Source organism: Brassica napus, chromosome A6, assembly GCF_020379485.1.
Source record: "Brassica napus cultivar Da-Ae chromosome A6, Da-Ae, whole genome shotgun sequence".
Lineage (NCBI taxonomy): Eukaryota > Viridiplantae > Streptophyta > Magnoliopsida > Brassicales > Brassicaceae > Brassica > Brassica napus.
The window spans coordinates 23055376-23079897 of NC_063439.1; the positions used below are offsets into that span (position 1 = coordinate 23055376).

The 24522-nt window shown below is 39.2% G+C and overlaps 7 protein-coding genes across 7 annotated transcripts; 3 read left to right on the forward strand and 4 right to left on the reverse strand.

Moving 5' to 3' along the window:
• The first annotated feature begins 155 nt into the window (after window positions 1-155).
• Window positions 156-2238, forward strand: LOC111198688. The gene is made up of 2 exons (XM_022687729.2): window positions 156-685; window positions 1306-2238. The coding sequence occupies exons 1-2, from the start codon at window positions 204-206 to the stop codon at window positions 1958-1960; spliced, it is 1137 nt and encodes a 378-aa protein (XP_022543450.2). The 5' UTR covers window positions 156-203; the 3' UTR covers window positions 1961-2238.
• Window positions 2239-2332: 94 nt separating this feature from the next.
• Window positions 2333-13559, forward strand: LOC106382229 (protein MON2 homolog). The gene is given in 45 exon segments (XM_048735204.1): window positions 2333-2628; window positions 2892-2969; window positions 2971-3084; window positions 3398-3487; window positions 3704-3774; window positions 3888-4043; window positions 4307-4424; window positions 4518-4573; window positions 4668-4722; window positions 4816-4872; window positions 5006-5107; window positions 5258-5338; window positions 5457-5509; window positions 5664-5733; window positions 5965-6028; window positions 6138-6286; window positions 6405-6535; window positions 6619-6676; window positions 6842-6939; window positions 7026-7113; window positions 7257-7322; window positions 7393-7452; window positions 7642-7728; window positions 7891-8077; window positions 8198-8241; window positions 8327-8455; window positions 8558-8689; window positions 8781-8833; window positions 8928-8976; window positions 9086-9144; window positions 9270-9409; window positions 9496-9674; window positions 9772-9900; window positions 9967-10052; window positions 10200-10315; window positions 10387-10499; window positions 10590-10713; window positions 10873-10994; window positions 11104-11251; window positions 11344-11521; window positions 11817-12141; window positions 12226-12365; window positions 12526-12644; window positions 12725-12926; window positions 13094-13559. Coding segments are annotated over 45 exon segments (4869 nt in total). The 5' UTR covers window positions 2333-2523; the 3' UTR covers window positions 13182-13559.
• A 31-nt stretch (window positions 13560-13590) lies between these two features.
• On the reverse strand, window positions 13591-14486 carry LOC106382227 (late embryogenesis abundant protein 47-like). The gene is made up of 3 exons (XM_013822213.3): window positions 14310-14486; window positions 13951-14229; window positions 13591-13860 (listed from the first exon to the last, which is right to left on the reverse strand). Exons 1-3 carry the CDS (start codon window positions 14445-14447, stop codon window positions 13702-13704), a joined length of 576 nt encoding a protein of 191 aa, XP_013677667.3. The 5' UTR covers window positions 14448-14486; the 3' UTR covers window positions 13591-13701.
• Window positions 14487-14713: 227 nt separating this feature from the next.
• On the forward strand, window positions 14714-16011 carry LOC111198690 (pre-rRNA-processing protein TSR2 homolog). The gene is made up of 4 exons (XM_048735207.1): window positions 14714-15163; window positions 15249-15340; window positions 15416-15523; window positions 15683-16011. The coding sequence occupies exons 1-4, from the start codon at window positions 14968-14970 to the stop codon at window positions 15887-15889; spliced, it is 603 nt and encodes a 200-aa protein (XP_048591164.1). The 5' UTR covers window positions 14714-14967; the 3' UTR covers window positions 15890-16011.
• LOC111198691 (bifunctional L-3-cyanoalanine synthase/cysteine synthase D2-like) lies at window positions 15920-18115 on the reverse strand. The gene is made up of 8 exons (XM_048735206.1): window positions 17598-18115; window positions 17324-17491; window positions 16970-17233; window positions 16757-16894; window positions 16637-16688; window positions 16339-16550; window positions 16177-16257; window positions 15920-16098 (listed from the first exon to the last, which is right to left on the reverse strand). The coding sequence occupies exons 1-6, from the start codon at window positions 17634-17636 to the stop codon at window positions 16444-16446; spliced, it is 768 nt and encodes a 255-aa protein (XP_048591163.1). The 5' UTR covers window positions 17637-18115; the 3' UTR covers window positions 15920-16098; window positions 16177-16257; window positions 16339-16443.
• Window positions 18116-18326: 211 nt separating this feature from the next.
• On the reverse strand, window positions 18327-19988 carry LOC125575917 (probable transcription factor At5g28040). The gene has a single exon (XM_048735205.1). It carries the CDS (start codon window positions 19897-19899, stop codon window positions 18652-18654), a length of 1248 nt encoding a protein of 415 aa, XP_048591162.1. The 5' UTR covers window positions 19900-19988; the 3' UTR covers window positions 18327-18651.
• A 254-nt stretch (window positions 19989-20242) lies between these two features.
• On the reverse strand, window positions 20243-22413 carry LOC111198689 (guanosine deaminase-like). Its single transcript, XM_022687730.2, has 5 exons — window positions 22117-22413; window positions 21244-21300; window positions 20936-21126; window positions 20733-20837; window positions 20243-20659 (listed from the first exon to the last, which is right to left on the reverse strand). The coding sequence occupies exons 1-5, from the start codon at window positions 22130-22132 to the stop codon at window positions 20471-20473; spliced, it is 558 nt and encodes a 185-aa protein (XP_022543451.2). The 5' UTR covers window positions 22133-22413; the 3' UTR covers window positions 20243-20470.
• Between the last annotated feature and the right edge of the window lie 2109 nt (window positions 22414-24522).

The following is a 24522-nucleotide window of genomic DNA, read 5'->3' on the forward strand; positions in this document are numbered from 1 at the left end:
TTATAATTTCATGAGTTTCACTCTATTTCTCTCAATTTTTTTATGAATGAAAAAAAATACGAAAAAAAATACGAAAAAAAATCTCTTTCTAATTTATACCAGGAATGGAATGAACACAAATTTATATAGTTCTGGCTTTTTCATTTTGTCGACTTTCATCATTTTTATTCACTTTTCCATTCAATTCAACGTTTGCCAATTGAATGTGGATGAAACCGCGTGGTTCCACACCTTTACTCGACCGGTCTAGCTTTCATGTTGGGATTACACAAATCAGACGATTAAACCCGGTCTCAGCCGGTTTATCTCTCTTCAAAATAAAAATCCGTAAGCTCACTGAGATTTGTACATTAATGGCGGTTCTATCGTCTTTTTCTTCTTCGGCGATGCAGAAAGGCATCGTAGTAACTATACCAGTTCTGTTTCTAACAGCTTCATTATCAGCACTTATCTTCTTCATCATATCGTCTTCATTGTCCTCCTGCTCATGTCCGTCATCTCCATCCTCCCAGAACCATGGCATCGTCGGTGATGCGAGGTCGGAGGAGAGAATCTCGACGTCTCGAGAAGATATAGATTGGGTTAAAGATCTGATTAGATCGAACGGTTTGCATATGCACGAGAATGTTCTCCGGAAAGGGATTAATCCTCGCACAAGGGAACAGCAACTCCAGGATCTCATACAGTAATAATCATCTCCTCCACTCTCTTGCTTTGATTCAAAACCTTAGCGGAACTTTTACTTATGAGCTTTGAGATCTTGATAGCTTGTTTCTTAAGCTCAGTTAGTGCATTATGGGAGTAGATAGCTTTTCTAGTGTAGAGGTTGTGATTGTTGTTGTAAATCAATTATATAATACATTATGATATAATGCTGATGCACAAAAGGGATCCTAACAGTAATCTAATCTAGTATAATAACAATCAATGTTCAAAAAATCTCTAGGCCGGAATCTGGCAAGCATTAGCTTTGGCCCCCAAAAAAATTGGAATTTTTTTTATATAGAGATAGGCCTCCAAATTTCAAAAAAAAATTATCTATAAAAATTCTTAAAAAAATGTTTATAGCTTCCAAAATTTCAGGTCCGGCCCTTCCGGTAGTTAGAAGTTGCGGTTAGGCAGACCTAGGCGCTGCTTAGACCGTTTCGGCTGGGCACCTAGACGCCTCCTAAATCGATTTTTAGAACATTAATAAACCATATTTTGCGTAGACATTTTGATGTTGATCATCCAAATGTGCTGTGTTCTGTAGATTGATTTCTTGAAAGTGAAAACTCTTTATCTTACGGTGGTTTGTGGATTCAGGTACAAAGGTATATCGCATTACGAAGGAGATGAAGCAAGCAACCACACAGCTCTTCCATGCCCTGGTGAGTTACTTGTTGAGGAGCATCACAGCAACTACGGCGAGCCTTGGGCTGGTGGGCGTGACGTGTTCGAGTTCTTAGCTGAAGCATCGCGGTTAAAACCCAACGCTAGAGTTCTTGAGATAGGATGCGGTACGCTCCGTGTTGGTTTGCATTTCATCCGTTATCTCAACCCTGGGAGCTTCCACTGCCTTGAAAAAGATGAGCTTTCTCTGATGGCTGCGTTAAGGTACGAGCTTCCTTCTCAAGGTCTTCTGCACAAACGGCCTCTTATAGTCAGAGGGGACGATATGGAGTTCAGCAAGTTCGGTTCGGATGTGGCCTATGATTTGATATACGCTAGTGCTGTGTTCTTGCATATGCCTGACGAGCTGGTTTGGACTGGAGTCGAGAGGCTAGTAGATAAGTTGAAGCCTTACGAGGGGAGAATGTTTGTGTCACATAATATAAAGTTTTGTACGCGTTTAGGAGGAGAGAAATGCACAGAGAGACTAGCGAGCTTAGGACTCGAGTCCCTGGGGAAGCAAACGCATGATAGTTTGTTGTTTAATCACTACGAGATCTGGTTCGGGTTTAGACGGATCAAAGGATAAGTTTAGATGATGATTTGATCCCATGGCATGTAACTGCTCCATCCTAAGAGAGAGGACTGGTTCGATAGATTGTATTGTGGAGTTACTACGAGTCTTTGGAGCAAGAGAGCTCACAAAGCAGTGAAGAAGTACACGAATGGTGATGGAGACTATATACTTTATTTGTTTGTTTCAAAAAGTTGTTATATTGTTGTGTTTTTTTTTTGTAATTTTGTTTGTAATTCGAGTTACGTTAACATTTAAGAAAAATGTTATACAAGTATTGATTACTGTTTGAATGTTTGGTGGGTGTCTCAAAATTTTCAATATATACAACTTGTGAAGGTAAAAACTATTTATTTCGTGAAGCAATTTGAGGCACGTGAGATGCGCGTGATAACATACACACAGCTCGAATCTGAGAGTTTTGTTTACATTCGTTTTCGATTTCATCTTCCTTTGTACCCAATTCGTCTCGATCGGAGCTTTGCTGTTCCGATCTCGATGCTATACTTCACGATTCAGTTATAACATCGTAAACCCTAGCATCGGAGTTGAAATCCCGAGAGGTTCAAGTAACGAAAATGGCTTTGGTAGCTGCTCTGGAGGCGGATCTCCGCGCTCTCTCCGCGGAGGCACGGCGGAGGTATCCCGCCGTGAAAGACGGAGCAGAACACGCCATCTTGAAGGTTAGATTCTCCCCCTTTCACCCGGAGTAATGCACACTTCTGCTGCTATTCGAGCTTGAATTTACTAATGAACATGGAGATATAATTGCTGCACTATGATATTTAATGTGCGTTCGATTGATCATGTGAAAAGTGATCTATGTAGTTAGTGAATTGAACTGTAAGTTCCTTGCAGTTCAAGCAGTGAGAACTCAATTCATTCAGAGGGTTTACTGTAAAATAACTGACGCTATCTATATGTTGTTCTTGTTTTTTTTTTTCAGCTTCGTTCGTCATCGAGTGCAAGTGATCTTTCCAGCAATGATGACATTCTTCGGATCTTTCTGATGGCTTGTGGAGTCAGGACTCAGGAATACAAAACTTAGTGTTATTGGACTTTCGTGCTTGCAGAAGCTTATTTCTCACGATGCAGTTGAACCATCATCTCTAAAGGAGATACTTGCTACCTTGAAAGATGTAAGTGAGAGTTTCTGTTACTTCTCCTAATTAACTAGAATTTTTTTTTTGTAATGTCATGCACCGCAAATCATTTTAATTTACCTCAGAATTAAAGTTTAGGTCTTTCTCCTTCATTTTTAGCTTGTTAAATTTTGACCTTCATTGTATCTTTGAAGATACCTTCTGACAGAGTTTTTCTCACACGTGAGTTTCTATTAGAGACATGCCTTGTTTGGGTTTTAGATTAGAAAAGGGTGAAATAGATTTACATTTTTACTTGATGAATTTTACTCCAAAACACTACCTAACGCGGTGTTTTCCTTACTCGCAGCATTCAGAAATGGCAGAAGAAATTATCCAACTAAAGACTCTACAAACTATTCTAATAATATTCCAATCTCGCCTACATCCAGAAACCGAGGTGAATACAACAAGCTTTTGGTGTAGAATGAATGTAATGCAAAAATGCTGGTAGTCTAAAATTATAACTCCACCTATAAATCAGTCCAGAAAGTTAATGTGGTATTATGCATATAACAGTAAACTGTCCTGTGCTATTGTTAAATTATTAGTTCTCCATAGCCTGCTTCCTTGTGGCTTTGCTAAACGTGAGGCTTAGCATATTTCTTAATTCCAGGATAATATGGTTCTGGCGCTAAGTATCTGTCTCAGGCTTCTTGATAACAACCGACTTCCTAGTGTTTACAAGTAATTGCTTTCATTCAAACCTAACCTCATTACTCCTATCCTATATTCCTCTTCAGACGTTTATTTTACTCTGTCTTAATCAAAAACCATTCTGTTATTTGTTGATCTCACAGTACTGCTGCAGCTACCTTCAGACAAGCAGTTGCGTTGGTTTTTGATCAAGTAGTTTCAGCTGAGTCCCTTCCTATGCCTAAATTTAGCTCTAGCAGTCAAACAGCAAGGACTGGCTCAGTGACAGGAGATTTGAGTCAGAATATCAATAATTCAGGGTATGTTAGTCCTGAACGCTTCTGTTTGACTTACTCTTTTAACTCATTTTGTACTGTCAAAACTGTCCATATATACTTTGTGTGCTTCTGTGGACTTTTGGTTATTTTATAATTCACATTGGGGATACAATCGTTATATGCTGGTTAATTCGTGAAAGACATATGCTCTCCATTTAGAATTCCTGCTTTATCCAATTGGAAGTTGGAACCTTTGGTATTTGGTGTTACAGCTATTTAATAGACTAACAGAATTATGAAACCAGGCCCTTGGAGAAAGATGTCATCTCTGGTCGATTGACAATGAGAGACACCCTGAGCGAAACCGGTAAACTTGGTCTGCGGTTGCTTGAGGACTTGACAGCCTCAGCTGCAGGTGGATCTGTATGTGTTAATTCAACTATACTGATTCTGGTTATGTATCTCCTGTCAAGCTAAGTGTCGTTAAAAATATTTGTTATCTTCATGATTTTGCAGGCCGCTTGGTTGCATGTTACTTCTCTTCCGAGGACCTTTTCCCTCGAACTGATTGAGTAAGTTGGCAACGCTTATTTTAAAATGTAGTTGCTCATGTTGAAATAGACTGAAGATCATTTTTTAAATATGAGTTCTCAATTTACTTTGCAGGTTTGTTTTGTCAAACTATATCTCAGTTTTTAAGATACTACTTCCCTACGAACAGGTACTGTTAGGCTTTTACCAAATGGGCACTTGTTTTTCATCCTTCCATTAACATGCTGTCCTAACTGTAAAAATATACCTGTTTGTTCATCAGGTTTTGCGTCACCAAATCTGTTCCCTTCTGATGACATCACTTCGGACCAGCTCAGAGGTAAAATCATGCCTCACTGCCTCTTGTATCTTTGAATACTTCCACGTGATATGGATAAAACTTGGATTGGCAATTTAGCATTAAAGCACATCTACGTGCATTTACTCATGGAACTAAGTTTGTTACTACTCAGCTCGAGGGAGAAATGGTTGAACCTTATATCCGCCGGTTGGTTCTGCGGTCAGTTGCTCATATTATTCGACTGTATAGTTCGTCTCTCATTACAGAATGCGAGGTACAGTATGCACAACTTTACTTGTTTCCTGTAAGCTTGTGTGCTATTGACTCCAAAGGGTTTAGGGTTTAGGAAAACATTGCCTCCTGTGGACTAAGATATTTGCAGTTTCTTTACTGATGTATATCCATTTCATTTCTATCTGTGCAGGTGTTCCTAAGTATGCTCGTGAAAGCTACATTTTTAGATTTGCCATTGTGGCATCGCATTCTTGTTCTCGAGATTTTGAGGGTAATCATTATATTCCGTTTTCCTACTTGCACGTGTGTGTACGACAATATAGGAATTTGTGTCTCAATTTCTTTTCAGCTCACATTTCTAAGATCTCTTGTTTATGTGCATTACATAGGGGTTCTGTGTTGAGGCAAGAACATTACAGATCCTTTTCCAGAATTTTGATATGTAAGGCTACTTAATTATATTTGTTTTCCTTGTGATGCACTCAGTGTTGCATGTTAAGGAAATTAATCACCCCGTCTTGTTTTTCTTCATAATGGCAGTTGTATAAGTTTTTTTTTCTGGATCATGTAATCTAATAGTAACTTTTTCTTTCAAGGCACCCTAAAAATACAAATGTTGTGGAGAGCATGGTCAAAGCACTTGCTCGAGTTGTTTCTAGCATACAGGTGGGTTTGTATGCAGGTTGCCTGTAATGTTTTCTGTAATGTAATTTTTTTACTAGTTGGTTTTAGATATGCATTTAGTTTTTACTTATTTTGTGTAGCGAGAAAGATTTTTCAGGAATTTTTAAAGGCCTTATTAGCTTAAGAAACGACTATAATCGACTATAGATCATCATAACAGGCGTAAAAACTTGGAACATGGCTAAAGTTTCGAATTGGTTTTCTTGAAAGTAGTTTCAGGAGACGAGTGAGGAAAGTCTAGCAGCTGTTGCTGGGATGTTTAGTAGCAAAGCTAAAGGTAATCATTATTTTGTTGCTCTGATTATTACTTCTTAAGGGCCAGAAATTCAATTATTTTTTATTTCATTAATAAAGTTGTCATTATAAATATTTCCCCACTGCTGTAGGAATTGAATGGATTCTTGATAATGATGCTTCTAGTGCGGCTGTTCTCGTTGCGAGTGAAGCTCATGCAATAACTTTGGCAATTGAAGGCTTACTTGGAGTTGTTTTTACAGTCGCCACCTTAACAGATGAAGCAGTAGACACTGGGGAGGTAATTGATGCAGTGTTCTCCTCGCTATGCCATATAAATGTTTTGCTAACAATATATCTTTCTAATCTTTGCCTGCTGGTGACTTGTTTTCCATACTTTCCTTTCTTCAAACCACCAGCTTGAATCCCCCAGATATGAGCTTCATCCTTCGTCGGATAATTGTACTGGGAAAACCTCACGTCTCTGTATCTCAATGATAGAGTCATTGTGGCTGACTATACTCGATGCATTTTCCCTTATACTATCAAGGTATTATAGCTCTTTTGCCAGACTATATATTGATTGTGAAGAGGCGAACACTGATGATTTTTTTAATCTAACTGTTTTTGAAGGTCACAAGGTGAGGCAATCGTGTTGGAGATACTGAAAGGATATCAAGCATTTACTCAGGTACATGTAAAACCGGATTCAAAATTTCCATAGTGATTTGGATACTAATAGACGATGTGCGGGCGTCTTTGCTTTACACTTTTTACAATGACAATTAACATTTTGTTGTCTACCTATCCAAAAGAATTGATGGGTATCCTTTTAAGTTATAACTTTTTTTCTCAGGCATGTGGCGTTCTTCATGCTGTAGAACCCTTGAACTCTTTTCTTGCATCACTTTGTAAATTTACCATCGTTTTGCCAACTGATGCGGAAAGGAAAAGGTACCTCTATAATTGTGCTTTAGAAATCATGCCAAACCTACTTAATCAGTGCTAGTCGGTTTTGGGGGTTCCGTTTGTGATTTCAGCAGCATCGTACAGTCTCCTGTGTCCAAACGTTCTGAAGTACAGGTGGAACAGAAAGATGTCATTGTCCTGACCCCCAAGAATGTTCAGGTATTTAATTTGATTGTCTTTATCCAATATCTCAATTCTTCCGTATATGCACATCACGAAAGAAAAAAAAATCGTTGCAAATTTCCATTTAAAATGATTTGGTTCAATGTGCTTGGCTGACAGACCGTCTGATTATCGTTCAGGCATTGAGAACACTCTTCAACATCGCTCATAGGTTGCATAATGTATTGGGCGCATCATGGGTGCTGGTGAGTATTTTTCGTTAAGTATGTTCAAGTAACCTATCTCATGATAACGAGAAATACCAAACAAATACAGGTTCTTGAAACTCTGGCAGCCCTAGATCGAGCAATTCATTCTCCTCATGCAACTACCCAGGTAAATTTGGCAAGACCTCCGGTGCAGGACTCTGTCTTTTAAGTTGTATAGGCGGGTGTAGCTATTGTTGCTTGTATAGCTGCTTAGTTTGATCTTTATTATAGTTAGTATATCTTTTATGTTTTTCTCTCATTTGTGATTACTCTAACTAAGTCTTAAGGGCAATATAACATTATCTTTTACTTGTAGGAGGTCGCAACTGCAGTCCCAAAGCTCACCAGGGAGCCTTCTAGGCAGTACGCTGATTTTAGCATTCTCTCTTCTTTAAATTCTCAAGTAAGCCAAAACAAGTGTCTTCTGTATTTATGGCCTTGGATTGCACTGGTTAATATCTTCTGGTTGAGATTTCTATGGCTAGAGCTACTTCTCTCTAGTTTGTGTGGGTTTATCTGAATTCTGAAATTTCTTGTTCTTGATTCATTGCTTTCATCTTGCAAGCTTTTTGAAAGCTCGGCTCTGATGCACGTGTCTGCTGTTAAATCGCTTCTTTCTGCACTCTATATGCTGTCCCATCAATCCATGACAGAAACTTCGGACAGTGTTTCATCAGCTTCAAGTAAAAAAATTGGGAGCATCAGTTTTTCGGTGGACAGAATGATTTCTATTCTCGTAAATAATCTTCATAGTATGTTCTTTACTGATTTTATAAGTTCATCTCCAGAGTACAATCTCTCTTTTCCATGCTGTCGCCTTGTATTTCTGAATTAATTGTGTGCGTCATTATTGTCTTTTTTTCGTATGACAGGAGTGGAACCACTATGGGACCAAGTGGTTAGCCACTTTCTTGAGGTGACGCGGCATTCATTATCCTATTTATGTGCAGGATATCCTGATATTCTTGGGGGATTACTGACACTTCAACTGCATGTTGCAGCTCGCTGTACATTCAAATCCAAACTTGAGAACTATGGCGCTTGATGCCCTGGATCAATCCATATGTGCTGTCTTAGGTTCAGAGCAATTTGGAGAAGATCCGCCCAGATCAAGAGATACAACTCTGGATGTGAGATCTCTCTTCGCTGTCCATGCTTAAATTCGAGAGTTGTCCATCTCATGCAAAAAGGAGCTTGCTTTGATTTGTTATTCGTTTTTTTGTTCTTCCTAGGTAGAACCAAAGTCAACCGAGTTGAAGTCAGTTGAGTGTGTTGTACTATCTTCTCTCAGGGGTCTTTACTTTTCTGCTCAAAAGGCCGATGTTCGAGTTGGTTCATTAAAAATTCTTCTTCGTGTACTGGAGGTATATATATACCATATGAACATTCAGAAATCAACGTTTGTGTATCTTCAATAACTAACCTTTTGCTCCTGCATAAATCATATCTCATCAGAGATGTGGGGAAAAGTTGTACTATAGCTGGCCTGGCATTCTTGAAATGTTGAGGTATGATTCCTGCTCAGTTTCTGGGTTTTCCATGTATGTGAAAGTGAATTTCCCATTCAATTTACTGATCCTATTCCTCACCTATTCTTTTAAGGTCTGTTGCCGATGCATCAGAGAAGGATGTGGCGACCCTTGGATTCCAGGTTAGTCAAGGATGGCTGCCTTGGATTTGATTAAACTTAGCATCATTGTATGACCTTAGTCTATCGCTTACTGATGTCTTGCCAATGATACCTTGTTTGTTCATCACAGAGTCTCCGGGTTATTATGAGTGATGGACTTCCTACTCTTCCGGAAGACTGTCTCCATGTGTAAGATCCTATCTCAGTTTTAATTACTTTGTGCCTTATTTTACCTCTTCATACTTAGTTGTTAGAGATGTCAACATTTTACCTCGTTTGTATGGGGATGGTAGTTAATGATGTTAATATTTCAGGTGCATTGACGTTACTGGAGCTTACAGTGCACAGAAGACTGATTTGAATATAAGTTTAACAGCCATTGGCCTGTTGTGGACTTTAACTGATTTCATAGCGAAGGGGCTTCACCATGGGTGTCAAGTGGAGAAAGGATCGGGTAAATAAATGTCAAATCCTATTCTGGAATTATCACCTCAAGCGAAGCTCTATATAGATACTTAATGAACTGTGCTGTCCCTGTAGGATTCAGTAATGTTGATACCTCTCCACAGCAAACTAATGGTGAGGGTGTGGAAGAGCATGTGGTTAGCAATTCCAACAAGCCAGATTTTGAAGCTAGAATTCAAATAGTCAATCATGAGAAATTGTTGTTTTTAGTCTTTTCGTTAATTCAGAAACTCGTAGATGACGATCGACCAGAGGTATTCTTCATAGACCACAGATGTCTTTTCAATGTGAATTTTTATTTACTTGTTTAGTTGGTGCCGCTCTAACTGATCTTCTCATTGCTATTTCCAGGTGAGGAATTCAGCTGTCAGAACGTTTTTTCAGATTTTGGGAAGTCATGGGAACAAACTTTCTAAAAGCATGTGGGAAGATTGTCTGTGGAACTACATCTTCCCGATGTTGGATAGCGCCTCTCACAAGGTGAGGAAAGCGATTCAATACATCCACCATAGGAGACTCTTGTGACAAGTGAATCTTCTGTTGTAGGCTGCAACATCATCAAAGGATGAATGGCAAGGGAAAGAAATAGGTACTCGGGGAGGGAAAGCAGTGCACATGCTTATACATCATAGGTGACAAAAGGAAAATTTTACGCGTCGAAATCTTTTGCATTGTCCATCTCGCTCTGATAGCCTTTGATGCCTGAATAACTTATTTGTTTTAGAAGTCTTACCACTCTTCCTACGATTTAACCTTGCCATCCACTTTCTAATTTGCAGTCGCAATACAGCCCAGAAGCAATGGGATGAAACATTTGTGCTTGTCCTTGGAGGAATAGCCCGCCTCTTCCGTTCCTACTTTCCTCTTCTTGAAAGCTTACCCAACTTCTGGTCAGGTGAGTGGTTGTGATTTTCCTGGAGTGGTTGATGAAAAATCTGAAACATCGTGGAACCTCTACTTCTGTAGGATGGGAGTCTTTGCTTGCTTTTGTTAAGAATAGCATTTTCAATGGAAGTAAAGAGGTATCACTTGCGGCAATAAATTGTCTGCAGACAGCTGTTGTCTCCCACTGTGTCAAGGTAACAGCTCAGCTACTTAAAATATCTACGAGCTACTATTGGCTCTGTCATATCCATGTCTCACTTTTAAAAACTTTTTTTATGAATCAGGGAAACTTGCAACTCCGATATCTTAATTCCGTCATGGATGTGTATGAGCTTGTTTTTCAGAAGTCATCGAGTTATACAGGTGACACAGCAACCAAGGTGAAACAAGAGATTCTGCATGGTTTAGGTAATTCTTTTTTTCCAATGAATTCTCTGCATTTATGTAGTCTTTTCCTTTGACTTGATGGACAATTTCATCGAATAGAATGGCTGAAAAAAATGTGTCTGTTACAGTAACACTTGAATCTTACTCTTTCCATTTTCATTTTTTTTAATGTTTTGCCAGGTGAATTATATGTACAATCACTGAAGATGTTTGATGATAAAATGTACATGCAATTGTTGGGAATTGTTGATTTGGCTATAAAGCAGGCCATCATAGGTAGCGAAAATTTTGAAACTGAATTCGTAAGTCTCTTCTCCCGCATTTATTCTTTACTTTCTTCCTTTTAAGTACTCTGTTTCAAAATTTGCCATCCTGCGTCCACCTTATGCATATTATCTTGATAATTTCAAGGGACATGTTCCCCCTGTACTACGTCATGTCTTGGAGATCTTGCCCTCTTTGGGTCCTCCTGATCACCTTTCATCATTGTGGCTAATCCTGCTAAGAGAGTTTTTGGATTATCTTCCACGGATTGATTCTGCTCTGCCAAATGAGGAAGGTGAGATTAACCACTGATCACCGTGCTAGTAAGTTCTTGATGCTACCCGTAACAGTTGTTAATGCTGATATTCATTTATCATTTTACCCCAGGCAGTGAAGTATCGGAACACAAAGCTGATGTTTTGTCTGACAAAACAATTCCAACCACAAGAATTACGAGTAATATGTTTGCAGAAAAGCTGATCCCTGCTCTGGTGGAGCTTCTCCTTCAGGCTCCTGCAGTTGAAAAGTATATTCTGTTTCCGGAAATCATCCAAAACCTGAGAAGGTAAACCCATCTCTTATTATATGCCGTAATTGGGCTGATGTCGTTGCTCTTCACAACCCAATGGTCTCATAACATAAGTTTCTAAACAGAAGCACATGTTATTTGGTTAATCTGTTAGCATGTGCGGTCAAACCCTTCTTTTCTCTCTCGAGTCTTACGTCCCTTCCTAGAATTGCAAAAAGAAAAGTTCCTGACGTTTTGTAGTGTCTTTGAGTTATAATATCTGATTAATATCTCCATTTGTGTCTAGGACAAGTGCGTACAATCCAACTTACAAGATCCTTTTGTCTTTCAGGTGCATGATGACAAGACGAGACAATCCAGATGGTTCACTCTGGAAGGTAGCAGCTGAGGGCTTCAACCGTTTACTTGTTGAAGATGTTAAGATATGTTCTGCGGGTGGTGACACAGACCTGAAAGTTAACAAAACTGCTCGAATGCGCATTTGGAAAGAAATTGGAGATGTTTACGAGATATTTCTTGTTGGTTATTGTGGACGTGCACTCTCTTCAAACTCTCTCCCTGCAGCAGCGCTCAAGGCCAACGAGACCCTGGAGATGGCCTTGTTAGATGGTCTTGGTGATGTTATTCTTAAGTCGACCGTTGATGCACCCCGAGAAGTGAGTAGCTTGGAGTTCATATAATATGTTCGCTGTTATCCTAATGTTTTGATTTTAATATGATTTTTGGCATTTTGAATCCAGGTCTTGGAGCGGCTTGTTTTAACCCTTGACCGCTGTGCATCACGTACATGTTCGTTGCCTATTGAAACTGTGGAGCTGATGCCTGCTCACTGTAGCAGATTCTCCTTGACATGCTTACAAAAATTGTTTTCCTTGAGCAGGTAACCTTACGTTCATTTCCGGGATCATTAGTTACATATTTTGCATCAAACACATAATAATATAGATGTTATTGGCTTATACATATCATATAGAAAGAGAAATTACCCATTCCTACTCCAGGTTTAACATACTTAACATCTGATAATTTTGTATGTTCAGCTTTGAAACTGAGAACTGGCACTCAACAAGAGCAGAAGTGAGCAGGATCTCAATCACCACGCTAATGGAAAGATGTGAATTCATTTTGAGTAGATTTTTAATCGACGAAAATAACCTCGGTAGGGGTCTCTCCATTTTCTTATGAACCTTGACAAGTTCTATGCTTGCCATTCTGTAATCTGTGGTTATCTTTTGGCAGGCAAACGTCCAATCCCAACTGCTAGACTTGAAGAGATTATCTTTACCCTTCAAGAACTTGACCGCCTCACAATTCACCCCGAGACTGCTTCGGTTCTTCAGTTGCGACCCTCTCTGAAAAACATACTCCAAGAAGATAACCGTGACTCCCGTGCACACCTACTTGTCCTTTTCCCCTCACTGTGCGAGATTGTGTTATCAAGGTAATATCACTTCTTCAACTCGAAACACACCCTAAAAGGGTGACAAAAACTCTCTCTGGTCCCTAAAATTCGGTAATCAACTAATCAAGTTAGAAAGGGAAGAGAATATGTAACAAAAAACATACAGGATCCTATCAAATTTTGACTGAGAGTTCTGTTTTCGCCAGGGAAATGCCGGTGAGAGAGCTGGTGCAAGTTTTATTACGAGCAGTTGCGGGCGAGCTAGGTCTGAAAAAGGTTAGCATATTCAGTTGATGGCAACACATGGCAATGTTACCCAGAAGATTTGAGCTTTTAAACTTTTGCTTTTTATAGATTCTTTAGAAATTTTGGTTGTATACCGCTTAGGTTGTATTTTTTATGTTTAGCTTGTACTGATTTATTGTGTGCTGTTTTATCTCTCTGTGCTCATGGGACTGTTTGTTCATTCTCTCCCACTGAGGATACAGTACGCCATTCTCCGAAAATTTATGTTGGTCCTGACAAAAGTGTTCTGTTTGATCGTTGAAACCGGTCTGGACCAATCCTACCTTGCTGGTCGTTTACTTGATCCCTATTTACCATGTTTGTTTTAACTAATGTAGTATGTATTCATTCTGATATTCTTGGTTATTCATTGAGAACTATAATGTAGCTGACGTCTGTTTCAAATAGGTACAGGAAAAAAAAAAGCTTGAAAATCTTATGTACATCAATATATATACACATATATAAGTTAGTTTATATAGTTGGCTTCTCAGTACTATGACATAGGTCCCGAGAAAGAATAATGGTATCACTTGGATTGATTAATCCGAGCAGCCGCAGCGACAGAGGCAGCCACTCCGGTTGGGTAAGTAGTGAGATGTGGATCGTTCCTCATCTCTGCTCCTGTCACTCCCTCCGCATCTTTCCTCGTTGCTGGTTTGTCTGACGGTAATTTACCTCTCGCTCCCTTTCAAAACCATTGTGTCCCCAAAAAAGACTTATCGTTAGAAACTATAAACAATTCATCAAGACATTGGGTTTCTAGCAATTTACTCACAGTGAGAACATCGGCAAGCGTAGTCTTTTCATCATCGGAGTTAGCTCGAGCGTTAAGAGTGGCAGCTGACTGAGCAGAAGCGGCAACACCGCCCGGCATGATGTTGGTCCGTCCCGTGGCTCTAACCTCAGCCGCTTGTATGGCAGCTGCGTCACTCCACTCCACCGGCTTATTCCCTGCCGTGAGAACCGCTGCCTCTAGAGCCTCTCCGATCGTAATAGTTCCTTCCGACGCCGGAGGATTTGCCACCACATTTTTCTGGTTTACTTCTCCCTCCGCCTACAAATTTAAGGTTTATGTTTTGGTAGTTTGATAGTCTTACTGAATGTAATAATTCAATGGGATAATATATGATGAACCTGTCCACCAGAGGCCTCGGTGACAACACCTTTATCTTTGTCATCAGCCGCGTCAACGCCTCCCTGCGTCGCCGGAATCTTCTTGGCCTCTTCTTTTACGTCATTAGTTGTAGGTTTCTCTACCTGATCTTCGCTCATTTCTTTTTTTTTTTGTTTTTTTGGGGTCTTTTCTTTTGTTCCACGCAATAAATATATATTTGTAATGTTTGGAACTTATTCAATTTCTGCATGAGCCATTCAATCCTGTGGCTTTGCTTACACAACAAGAAGAAAGGTTCTCCTCGACTTTCTCTCCTTTTATCTTCTCAACTTTCCCTCCTAATTCTAGCCAATAAAAAGCTGACATATGTACATTTGTAACCTTGCATAACATTTGGTTCGGTTTTCGATTAAATAAAATACTATCCGGTTTAGCTTACTCGATCAATCGGTTAGGGTCTTAATTAGAGTTTCAGCTTCCGTCTTCTTCGTTCGGACAATACTCAGCAGCTGTTTCCGTCCAACAGTTCCTTCTCTCTCAATTACAAATCTCACAGAGTCCTACACGGATCAAAAGTTCACGACTTTGAATTTTCAATTGAATCAGAGCTTTCGTGCTCTCTGATACTTACCTTGTCTCGTTGAATCTGTTGATCAATAAAGAGAAGGAGGAAGTAGAATGGAATCAAAACCCAGTGGACCAGTGGTGTTAACAGCTGAGGAAGAATCCGTTCTAAAGGAAGGAATTTATTTGGAGCTTTCACAGTGGACTGCCATGAAAGCCGCCGTCGATAACGGTTGGGGAGGCCGAGATTCTCACGAGAAAGCCAACCGCACATTATCCACCGTTGTCGACTACTTCATCCATCTTAAAGGTTTCACCTTTCCTTCTGGGTTTCTTAATTCGCGACCAAAGATGTTAGCTTCCTGATTGTTTCATCATGCAATGCTTCTTTGTAGATCCAACAACGGGGTTTGATGGATTAGCTGATATTCTTGAGAATGGTCTTTATGAGCTCAATACCGTCGCTGATGATGGAAGTCTCGAAGAAGTATGCATTTTCTTTTATATTTTTCCAATGCTAGTTTGGTGCTGATAGTGTTTTCTTTCGTGATGCTACTGAAAGGTGACAGAGACGTTACTAGATTGGTATTATGAATGCCTCGAAGGTGATTACCGAAGGCTTGAGAAACTGAGGGCTACTAGTTCTCAAAGGAGGGCCAGTGTTGTCAAGGTTTGTGTTCTTAGACGTTCTATATTGTTCACTTGAGATGCAGATTAGATGTCTGCTTGATTTACATTGTATACAGAGGTTTAGTGATTGTTTCAAACTTTAGTAGATTGGTTTGGTGCGTCTCCAAGAGTTAAAATTGAGACCCTTATGATGTTGTAGGTTTCAAACGGTAACGATGAGGATGATGAGGAAAGCGATGATGATGATGATGAAGATGAGGATACAAACATGAACGATGATCAAACCACAGACATGATGGTGGATGCATCTGAGCAGAAACCAGAAGCGATGGTCGATGAACCAAAAGCCGATGATGGCTGGACGACCGTGCCCTCTAGAAAAAACAAGGGCAAGAGAAGAAACTAAACGGTTTTAGGTTCCAATGGTGTTGTGTAATGCTTAACAGTTTTGGTTGTTTTATTTATAAACAAAATCGCAAGGTTGCCTTATTATTTAATCATATAGTAAATATGCTTTACGTTCTCTCATTCAATCGGCAAATTCTCTGCTTCATATCTGACAGAATCAAACAGTTTAGTCGATAAATAACGTTCTCCTCCACTGGCAAAAATCACCTGCAAAAAACCAGCCAAGAACCTGCGTTTAACTCAAAAGCTTAAGGTAGTTACGGTGAGCCAAAGACAAAGCTTTACCACAATGAGTTTCCCTGCGTTCTCTGGACGCTTTGCAACCTTTAATGCAGCAGCTGCTGTAGCTCCAGAAGATATACCCACCTGCAAGATTATCTCACTTGATCACAAACTCATATGTTTCATAGTTTATACACCAGAGAAAATAGCCTTAACCGAACGTACCAACAATCCTTCTTTGAGAGCAAGAAGCTTGGCTGTTTCAATGGCTTCCTCACCTGTCACCTGAATCAAAAAAAAAAAAAAACTGCATGTCTCAGAAACATTGTTTCACAATTCAAGAAGTACATAAAACCTCTGCATGATTTCATCAACAATTGTTAAATCCAAATTGGTTGGGATGATACCAGCACCAATCCCCTGGATCAAATGTGGACCTTACAAAACATGAAACAAGCAAGTATAATATGATGCTTAGAGATAATCAAGAAATTGGACGAGAGGGTCATGTTTATAGCCTCACCTGGTTCTCCTCCACTGAGTACCGGACTCTCTGTAGGTTCCACCGCACAAACCTGTTGACCAAGATTATCTACCTTTTCTTGAAAACTCTTAAGATTCAGTGTTAGTTTTGAATTTGCACCTTAATGTTTTGATTCATCTCCTTGAGAAACTTCCCTACTCCAGTAACCGTTCCACCAGTTCCAACACCAGCGACCAATATATCTATTGTCCCTGCTGAATCTCTCCATATCTCCGGACCAGTGGTTCGGTAATGAATCTACAAGAAACTAAATCATGAAAGAGAGACTCAAAGAAACAAAAACATGATGCATGATATTATTATAATATAAACCTCAGGGTTTGAAGGATTTTCAAACTGTTGTGGAACAAAACCACCAGGAGTTTTGCTTAACATCTCTTCAGTTTTCTCCAGCATTCCTTTAAAGCCTATGCTCCTATCAGTGAGATGAAGCTCTGCACCTAATGCTCTTAGGATGATTCTCCTCTCTAAGCTCATAGATGAGGACATCAGAATAATCACTTTATAGCCTCTTGCAGCACCAATGCAGGCTAAACCGATACCGGTGTTACCAGCTGTTGGCTCAATCAATGTACTCTAAACCAAGAAAACAATGAAACTATATTAATGACATATATAGAGAGAGAGATTATATTATATAGTTTTTCTTAGTTGTTTTTAATCAACCTCTCCAGGAGTAATCAATCCTTTGTCTTCTGCATCTTTGATCATACTATAAGCGATTCTGTCTTTAATGCTAGAGCAAGGCTCCATCATCTCAAGCTTGGCTGCTATACGGGCCACGCAACCATCAGCTATTTTGTTCAGATACACCATTGGTGTGTTACCAATCAACTGTACAAAATGCAAAAACAAAGCCAGTGGCATTGTAGTCTTTTGTAAATATGTTCTTTATTTCAAGAAAAGAGTTCACTAAAACATATTTTAGAGAGTTTTTTACTTCAGTCACATCGTTCTTGATCAAGCAACGATCTTCCATGTTGGTCTCTCTTTAAAACTCCTGCAGATATATAATCTGAGATTCAAAGAAACAGACACGACACAATCCTCAAAATATTCAACGACCTCCTTCCATATTCTCTAGACACTAACTGAAAGTAGCAGGACAGAGCAGAACTACATATGTTTTTTTATGGATAAACCAGAAAGAACGTTTGAAAAACAAGTCATACCTTTAAAGTTATAGATCGAACGAAAGTATCAAAGAAGAAGAGTCTCTAAATCCCATACCAGACTGTATATATACTGTCAGATTATGTGGACCTGTGATTAACTGTACGATGTGGACCTGTGATTAACTGTACGATGTGTGAAGTAGTTTGTGTCATTTTGCATTGCGAGTGGAAAACGATAACATCAAGTTGGTATCATGTTGCGTAGTGTGAACATAGCATCTAACCTTGTATCTATTTGTTTAATGTGAAGATAACATCAAACACTATAATTTAAAAGCTTTCAAAGCATTATGGTCCTGTCTCTAATTAAAGTTTTAATTAAACTACTAATCTTATGTATAAGCAGACAACGAGGGCAGTTTGAGCCTTTTCACTATATATACACATAAATTTATAGATGATCATCAAATAAAATATAACAAAGAGTTCCACTAGCAACTGCAACCATATATCAAATTCCAAGAAATACGTGTTAATTGTTCATTAGATAAGCATCACACACAAATTATTTGCTTATTTTTGTAAGGAGTTTTTTGTTTTTATTGAAGTAGTGAGAACCAAAAACTATAATCTAATAGACTAATACAAAGGCTATACACAACCCCCCCTAATGGACAAAACTAAAAAGATTCCAATCAAGAAAAAGAAAAAACTAGAAAGATATTATCACCATCAGAAATGTAGCACTCAGATTATTAGTTTATAGTTTGCTAACTACACCTCACCACCACATCACAACACATCTTCACGTTCTTCTTCATCTTTCTCATAACTTAGAATCTTACAAGAACCCTCATTACAGTCTTCTTCCTTATGCCATCATCCTCCACTAGGCATTGTCTTTAACTCATTCACCGTGGCTCTAATCTGCTCTTGAACCAACTCCAATCTTCTCGAGTACACTTCCAACTCAAGAATCTGCTGTCTCCTCCACCGTTCATCCCCTACTCCTCCTCCTCCACCAAACCCTAGTGGATTAACCGACGGCATTAGCATTGGGCTTAACACACCCATAGCATGAGCACCACCACCTCCTGGATATCCTCCTACCGCAGCCATCATCATCCCCGTTGTCCCATTCATCATCTCTTTAATCACAGGCGATACACAGCTCTTCACCGTCTCTTCTATCAACCCTCCTAGATTCCTTCCATCAGCCAACTCACCAAAGGCAGACACATTCTCGTTGAGGTTAACACTTGGCACTGGCCCATCAGACAGAGAAACAGCTTTGTCTTCATCTATCTTCCCTATCCTTGATCTAGGTCGTTTCCTCGACCCACTACTCATAGTCACTTTCTTCTCCAACACGTTTTCAGAATCAACCTCCACATGTGCATTATTACCATTTGTTTCCTCGAACTCCATCACGTTGTTATCTTCAAACCCAATGATCTTCCCGGTCTGGTTCCAAATCTTCCTAGAGATATCGAAAGTGGCTTGATCATGAGAGCTTTTGAAGACCACCTCTTTGCCGGAGCTGAACTTGCTCATCACGTTACGGTACTTCTTCTTCAGCCTCCTTAGCTTCTCCACGAGCTGGCTCTTGTTGAACTCGAGCTGAAGCTTGGACTTGATCTGCTCGTAAAACGGCGCCGTGTCGGGAGGGTGCGAGCTGGTGCCTCGGTGTGTCGCGACGTAGTCGAGGAACCCGCGGAGGAGCTCTATCTCGTCCTCGTCGGTCCACAGCCTCTGGAAAAGGCGCCTTGAGTCGTCGAGGGGCGGTGGTCTCAGGTGGACGATCTCCGTCGTGCGGTGCCATTTGGGGTCGGAATCAGCGGGAATGGAGGAGACAGGTACGGCGGATCCGGCGGGGAGAGCGACGGTGACGGTGTCTGTTGCCGCGGAGGAGGACTTGGCCGCGGCGGAAACCAAGGGAGAATTCAGATCTTCGTATTCGTGATCGTCGTCTTCTTCGGGCGCGTTTGGCTCAGGCATGACAGCTTCTTCGTCGGAATCAGTCTCTCCTCCGGCACCTCCTCCGCCGCCGCCGCCGCCGCTGCCGTCTTCCTCCAGCTCAGGCGATTCAAGAGAGAAAACAGCCTCACGCTCGTCCGATGGAGACATCTCCTCAAAGGCCAGCAGAGAAACACAAAGTGGAAGCTGGAATCGTTGTAGGAGCTCTCAGATCGAATCAGGACAGAGAGACAAGAACCAGATCCAGATGGAATTGGGTTCCTTCACGAGGTTGTGTGTTTTGGGTGGTAGGGCATGAGAATCGACGACACTAGCAAGGGTAGTTTCGGTATTTGCAAATTATTATGACCTTGGGAGTTGTGGTCCAGACTTGTTCACATGTTTGGTTGTTGCAGTTTAGTTGAAGCCTCATGTCTGAAAAGTCAAACGTCTTCACCTGTTTATTCCACGATATTTAATTATGTAATAAAGAAAATATAAAATTCGATTTGGTAGTGTAAATATTTCGACAGAATGAAGTATTTACCAGTTCAATTCAAATTGAGAAAAGTGAACAATTCAAATCAACAAGAACTGAAATTGAGAGTTTTTTTTTCTTTTTTAGAAATTAACAATTTCAAAAACAGAGATTTATTTGGTTAAAGCAAAGTGCACTTCTTCTTCTTCTAATTGCCATCATCATGAAGGAGGAGGAGAAGGATGTGATGAAGGAGAAGAGCTTTCAGTATAAACGGAACTTCTCCTTGGTGTTCTGGAACACTTGTTCAGCAATCGCAGCTCCATTCCCGTCTGCTTTCTTTATCTCCAGGTTAGATTTCTGGTAAACCCCGGTTCCTCTCAGAGCATCAGCTATGAAGTCATCAAACCCGATGGCTATGGCTGCTTCAGCTTTGGCTCCATAAACCAATCTCTGTTCAAGAGCACTCATCAATGATAATGAAAAGAGATAAGAAAGATGGGGGTTAGTGTTTCTAATATTATACCTTGAGTCTGGAGAGATGAATGGCTCCGAAGCACATGGGGCAGGGCTCACAGGATGCGTAGATCTCGCATTCTGATAGCTCGATCTGGTTAAGTTTCTTGCATGCCTGCGTGTTCCACATGTGGATTCATATCATTGTTAGAAACAGGCAATGTTACAAGATTCCTCCAATAGCAAAGCGGCTTCAACAGATTTAGTTTTAACCTCTCGAATGGCAGTGACTTCGGCGTGTGCAGTAGGGTCGGTGTACTTCAAGACCATGTTGTGGCAGCTAGCGACGACCTCGTTCTTGTGAACAATAACGGCACCAAAAGGGCCACCATCACCACAGTCAACACCCTTGTAAGCTTCTTCAACAGCTTGGGTCAGGAACTTGTGGTCACTGTCTTGCACAGCTGATCAAAACACAAAGGGAGAAACATAAAATGGGTATTCATGTGTGTGCATTGATCTTCATTTCCCCATGACGAAAGATACATGCGACTGAACAAGAGGTGCAAATGCAATAATACCTTGTTGGTGACCGGCAAAAGCAGTAGCAACGGAGATTGTTCCGTCTTTTGCTTCCACTACACACACATATTCCATCAATGAGACAAACAGTCAGATCTTCCATTACATTACAGAGCAAACCAAAAATAAAACGAAACCGACAGAGAGCCTTGCATTCTACGCACAATTATAGTCATTGATCAAGAAACAGCTCATACTTAGTCACACAATTAATCAAGAACAGCTCAAGCTTACTCACAGTACAAGTTAGCAGAGAAATAACATTACTTGTGAAACAAGTATACATCGCTTCCAGCAAAGATGACACACTGTACTAATCTAAGGGTCAAAATCATCAAAAATCGAAGGAAGATCTCGAAAATAGGCGAATGAGGATGATCTATATATAAATATGCATGAGTCAAATAGTAAAGGAAAAGTGTGACGAAGCGGTTACGTCACAAGTCGTCTGTGATAGAGGAGGAAGGAGGATAACTTGTGTCAATTCAACAGCGGTAACGTGTTTGAAGATTATCCTAAAGTTATCCTAAAATTCTGGTAAAAATTCTACTACATCTGCATGTGAAATTATACCCCCAAATCGATGGGAAAACTTTCTAGATTCCCTAATCTAAATCTGGGAATCGAAAAAATAAAATTCAACGATGAATCCAAAATCGCAGGAGATAGTTGTTGATCTGGTGATAAAAAAATTCAATAAGACGATCGTTTTCGGTTCGTATAAATCTAAATATCAAATCTTACGCAACACCGAATATGAGGAAATAAATAGTCCGATCTCGATCGATCCAGGGAAGCAATCAACGGTGGTTGATGATCATAATAATAATGCAAGGAGTAGAGAGAGATGATAAAAATGAGAATGATTTTACCCTTAGCTTCTTCCATTGACTGAGGAATGAGAATTTGAGGGATTGATTTGATTTCTGGGGGGAGAATTCTAGAAGAGGAGAAGTGCGATTGTGTGGTGGGTGAAGGTTGACGAAGAAGAGACCCCCAACTGTTTTGCTTTTATAGACAACCAACAATCAATCTCAGAGATATATGGTTTTGGGAGAGGATAAAGAACCATCATTAAATAATAAAATCAATTTTATTTGATTTGTGTGTGTGTGTGATAGACAAGAGAGAGAGATATGATTTTGGAAAGTGAATCTTCTAGGAAGGAAACAATACAAAACAAAATAGTTTTTGGGTTAATTTACAAGATTAGATTTACATAAACCCACAAATTAATCCCATTAGTTTCTCTCTATTCTAATTATTATTAAGAAATTTTCAGGGTTTAGTTTCCTTAATATATCCATGAGATTACACTGGCATAAAGAAAACAAGAGAGATACAGGAAAAGCTCATTTTACACGCTTCTTCTCAAGGTTCTAAAAATCGGTTTAGGCGGCGCCTAAACCCCGCCTAGTCGGCAACTCGGTCCTATCCGAAAGATTTTCTTAAAATCCGATTTATACCGATTTATACGATTCAAATTGGTTTAAACTATTCTAAATCGATTAAAATCGGTTTAAATCAGTTTAAATTGATTTAAATTTGTCTAAATATGAGAAATTAAGCAATAATATTATTACAAATCTACAAATTTGTCTAATTTCTTATGTTTTGTATATCTAATTTTCATAATTCTTCATAATAATTTTATAATGGAACATAACAACTAAAAAATGTCATATAAATATATAATATAAATAAAATAAATCAATAATTTGCTAACGCCTAGGTCTCGTCTAGGCCCCGAATAATCCACCTAGTCGCTAGTCCTCTATAAAACGCCTAGTAACCGCCTAACGAATTTCAGAACATTGCTTCTTCTAATTCATTGAAACCCATTCACTCATTGATTTACTTTTGTTAGCATTCACCCAAATGAAACACATCAACTATTCCGTTTAATACTCTGGCTTGTAATGGATATCTACTCTACTTGTCTTTTTACATAAACATAAAGAAAAGCTGATAATGGGACAATAATAGATCGGGGATAAGTCGAATGACTCAAATACACGAATTAGGATGAGGACGCATGTGCACGTTAGCATTTTCCTTGATAAGATTCATCTTCCATACAATGCATCTGCTACATAATGAGCCGTAATCTGTACATGTTCGGTATACATCGATCCGGTTCAGCTTGGTTTCCATTGGGGATCTTTTTTAGTCTACAACTTTACCCTTTGTTTGGCCACAGATACAGGAAGACTATTTGTTCTAATATATGATATATTTATTTATAGAAGACATAACATTTAGATAATAGGGGATGTTAAGAGTGTATGTGTACCTCAACAGAAAAATTGTAAACTCACAAGCATGATCACTGCCACAATTTGCATATGGGAGAAGGACCATTCTCTTATTTGTAATGTCGTTGCTTAACATGCGAGCTTATACATATGCTTTCAATTATTGAACGAGAGAGATGATGCAAGACGTCAACAATATGAGCCATCTGTGTTAGTTAAACAAATAACGGAATATAAAAAATGGAATTGAGTTGCTCATCTTTGTTGACCTTCACATGGAAACGCATCGACGGTCTTTTTAAAAATAAATATTTAAAGTAAAATAATTTAACTTTTCTAGTAGAAGGTGACCTTATTTCTTTTGTTCGAGGAAGATAAAAAGAGATAAATAATCGAACTACATTTAAGAAAAAAACTGTTTATACGTTACCATGAAAATGTCAAATATGGATGGTGGAAATTAGAAAATAACTTTCCTAGAAACTTTATTAAGAACACATTTCGCTAAAAGATAAAAATAAAAAATAAATAAAGGAGCAAAATTATTTTTGGTACTTCAAGTATCAAATATGTACGCAATCAAATAAAATCAATTATACAGATCTCGAACAGATACATTCTCGCGTATACGTTTTCAGCTCTTTCCCATCTTGCTTCCAATTTTTTAAAAGATACAAAAAACAATGGACATAGAAAAAGTGCGAGTGCTCTTTTTTAACGATAATCGTGTAGCACGGCAATTCCAGAGACATACATGATGTAGACTAGTCTTCGTAGTCTAAAAGTAAGTAATCTTCTCTTTTATGATTTTATCATTTTATGCAATCTATAGTAACTAATTAATTTTAAAAGACTTGTTGAAAGGAGTCAAGACTATGGAAAGGAGTTGCGTCATTTTCTTTCAAGTTATATAATCAACAATCCAAACGTATTTAACACATGACGAAATTGCAGCATATAAATTAGTATAAACTGAAATAAGAATCCTATGAAAGACAGTGACAAAAAGCATGGTGGTTACTC

What these genes read in the sequence shown, in the direction of transcription:
- LOC111198688 (XM_022687729.2), top strand. Translation starts at nt 204, where the DNA reads ATGTGGATGAAACCGCGTGGTTCCACACCTTTACTCGACCGGTCTAGC. An exon ending in CAACTCCAGGATCTCATACA is followed by an intron (nt 686 to 1,305) that starts GTAATAATCATC and finishes TTGTGGATTCAG; the next exon opens with GTACAAAGGTATATCGCATT.
- LOC106382227 (XM_013822213.3), bottom strand. Translation starts at nt 14,447, where the DNA reads ATGAGCGAAGATCAGGTAGAGAAACCTACAACTAATGACGTAAAAGAA. An exon ending in CCGAGGCCTCTGGTGGACAG is followed by an intron (nt 14,230 to 14,309) that starts GTTCATCATATA and finishes TTAAATTTGTAG; the next exon opens with GCGGAGGGAGAAGTAAACCA. An exon ending in CGCTTGCCGATGTTCTCACT is followed by an intron (nt 13,861 to 13,950) that starts GTGAGTAAATTG and finishes TGGTTTTGAAAG; the next exon opens with GGAGCGAGAGGTAAATTACC.
- LOC111198690 (XM_048735207.1), top strand. Translation starts at nt 14,968, where the DNA reads ATGGAATCAAAACCCAGTGGACCAGTGGTGTTAACAGCTGAGGAAGAA. An exon ending in ATGATGGAAGTCTCGAAGAA is followed by an intron (nt 15,341 to 15,415) that starts GTATGCATTTTC and finishes TGCTACTGAAAG; the next exon opens with GTGACAGAGACGTTACTAGA. An exon ending in GGAGGGCCAGTGTTGTCAAG is followed by an intron (nt 15,524 to 15,682) that starts GTTTGTGTTCTT and finishes ATGATGTTGTAG; the next exon opens with GTTTCAAACGGTAACGATGA.
- LOC111198691 (XM_048735206.1), bottom strand. Translation starts at nt 17,636, where the DNA reads ATGGAAGATCGTTGCTTGATCAAGAACGATGTGACTGAA. An exon ending in GATTGATTACTCCTGGAGAG is followed by an intron (nt 17,234 to 17,323) that starts GTTGATTAAAAA and finishes TTCTTGGTTTAG; the next exon opens with AGTACATTGATTGAGCCAAC. An exon ending in AAAATCCTTCAAACCCTGAG is followed by an intron (nt 16,895 to 16,969) that starts GTTTATATTATA and finishes AGTTTCTTGTAG; the next exon opens with ATTCATTACCGAACCACTGG.
- LOC125575917 (XM_048735205.1), bottom strand. Translation starts at nt 19,899, where the DNA reads ATGTCTCCATCGGACGAGCGTGAGGCTGTTTTCTCTCTTGAATCGCCT.
- LOC111198689 (XM_022687730.2), bottom strand. An exon ending in TTTTGCCGGTCACCAACAAG is followed by an intron (nt 21,127 to 21,243) that starts GTATTATTGCAT and finishes TGTTTTGATCAG; the next exon opens with CTGTGCAAGACAGTGACCAC. An exon ending in AAGTCACTGCCATTCGAGAG is followed by an intron (nt 20,838 to 20,935) that starts GTTAAAACTAAA and finishes TGGAACACGCAG; the next exon opens with GCATGCAAGAAACTTAACCA.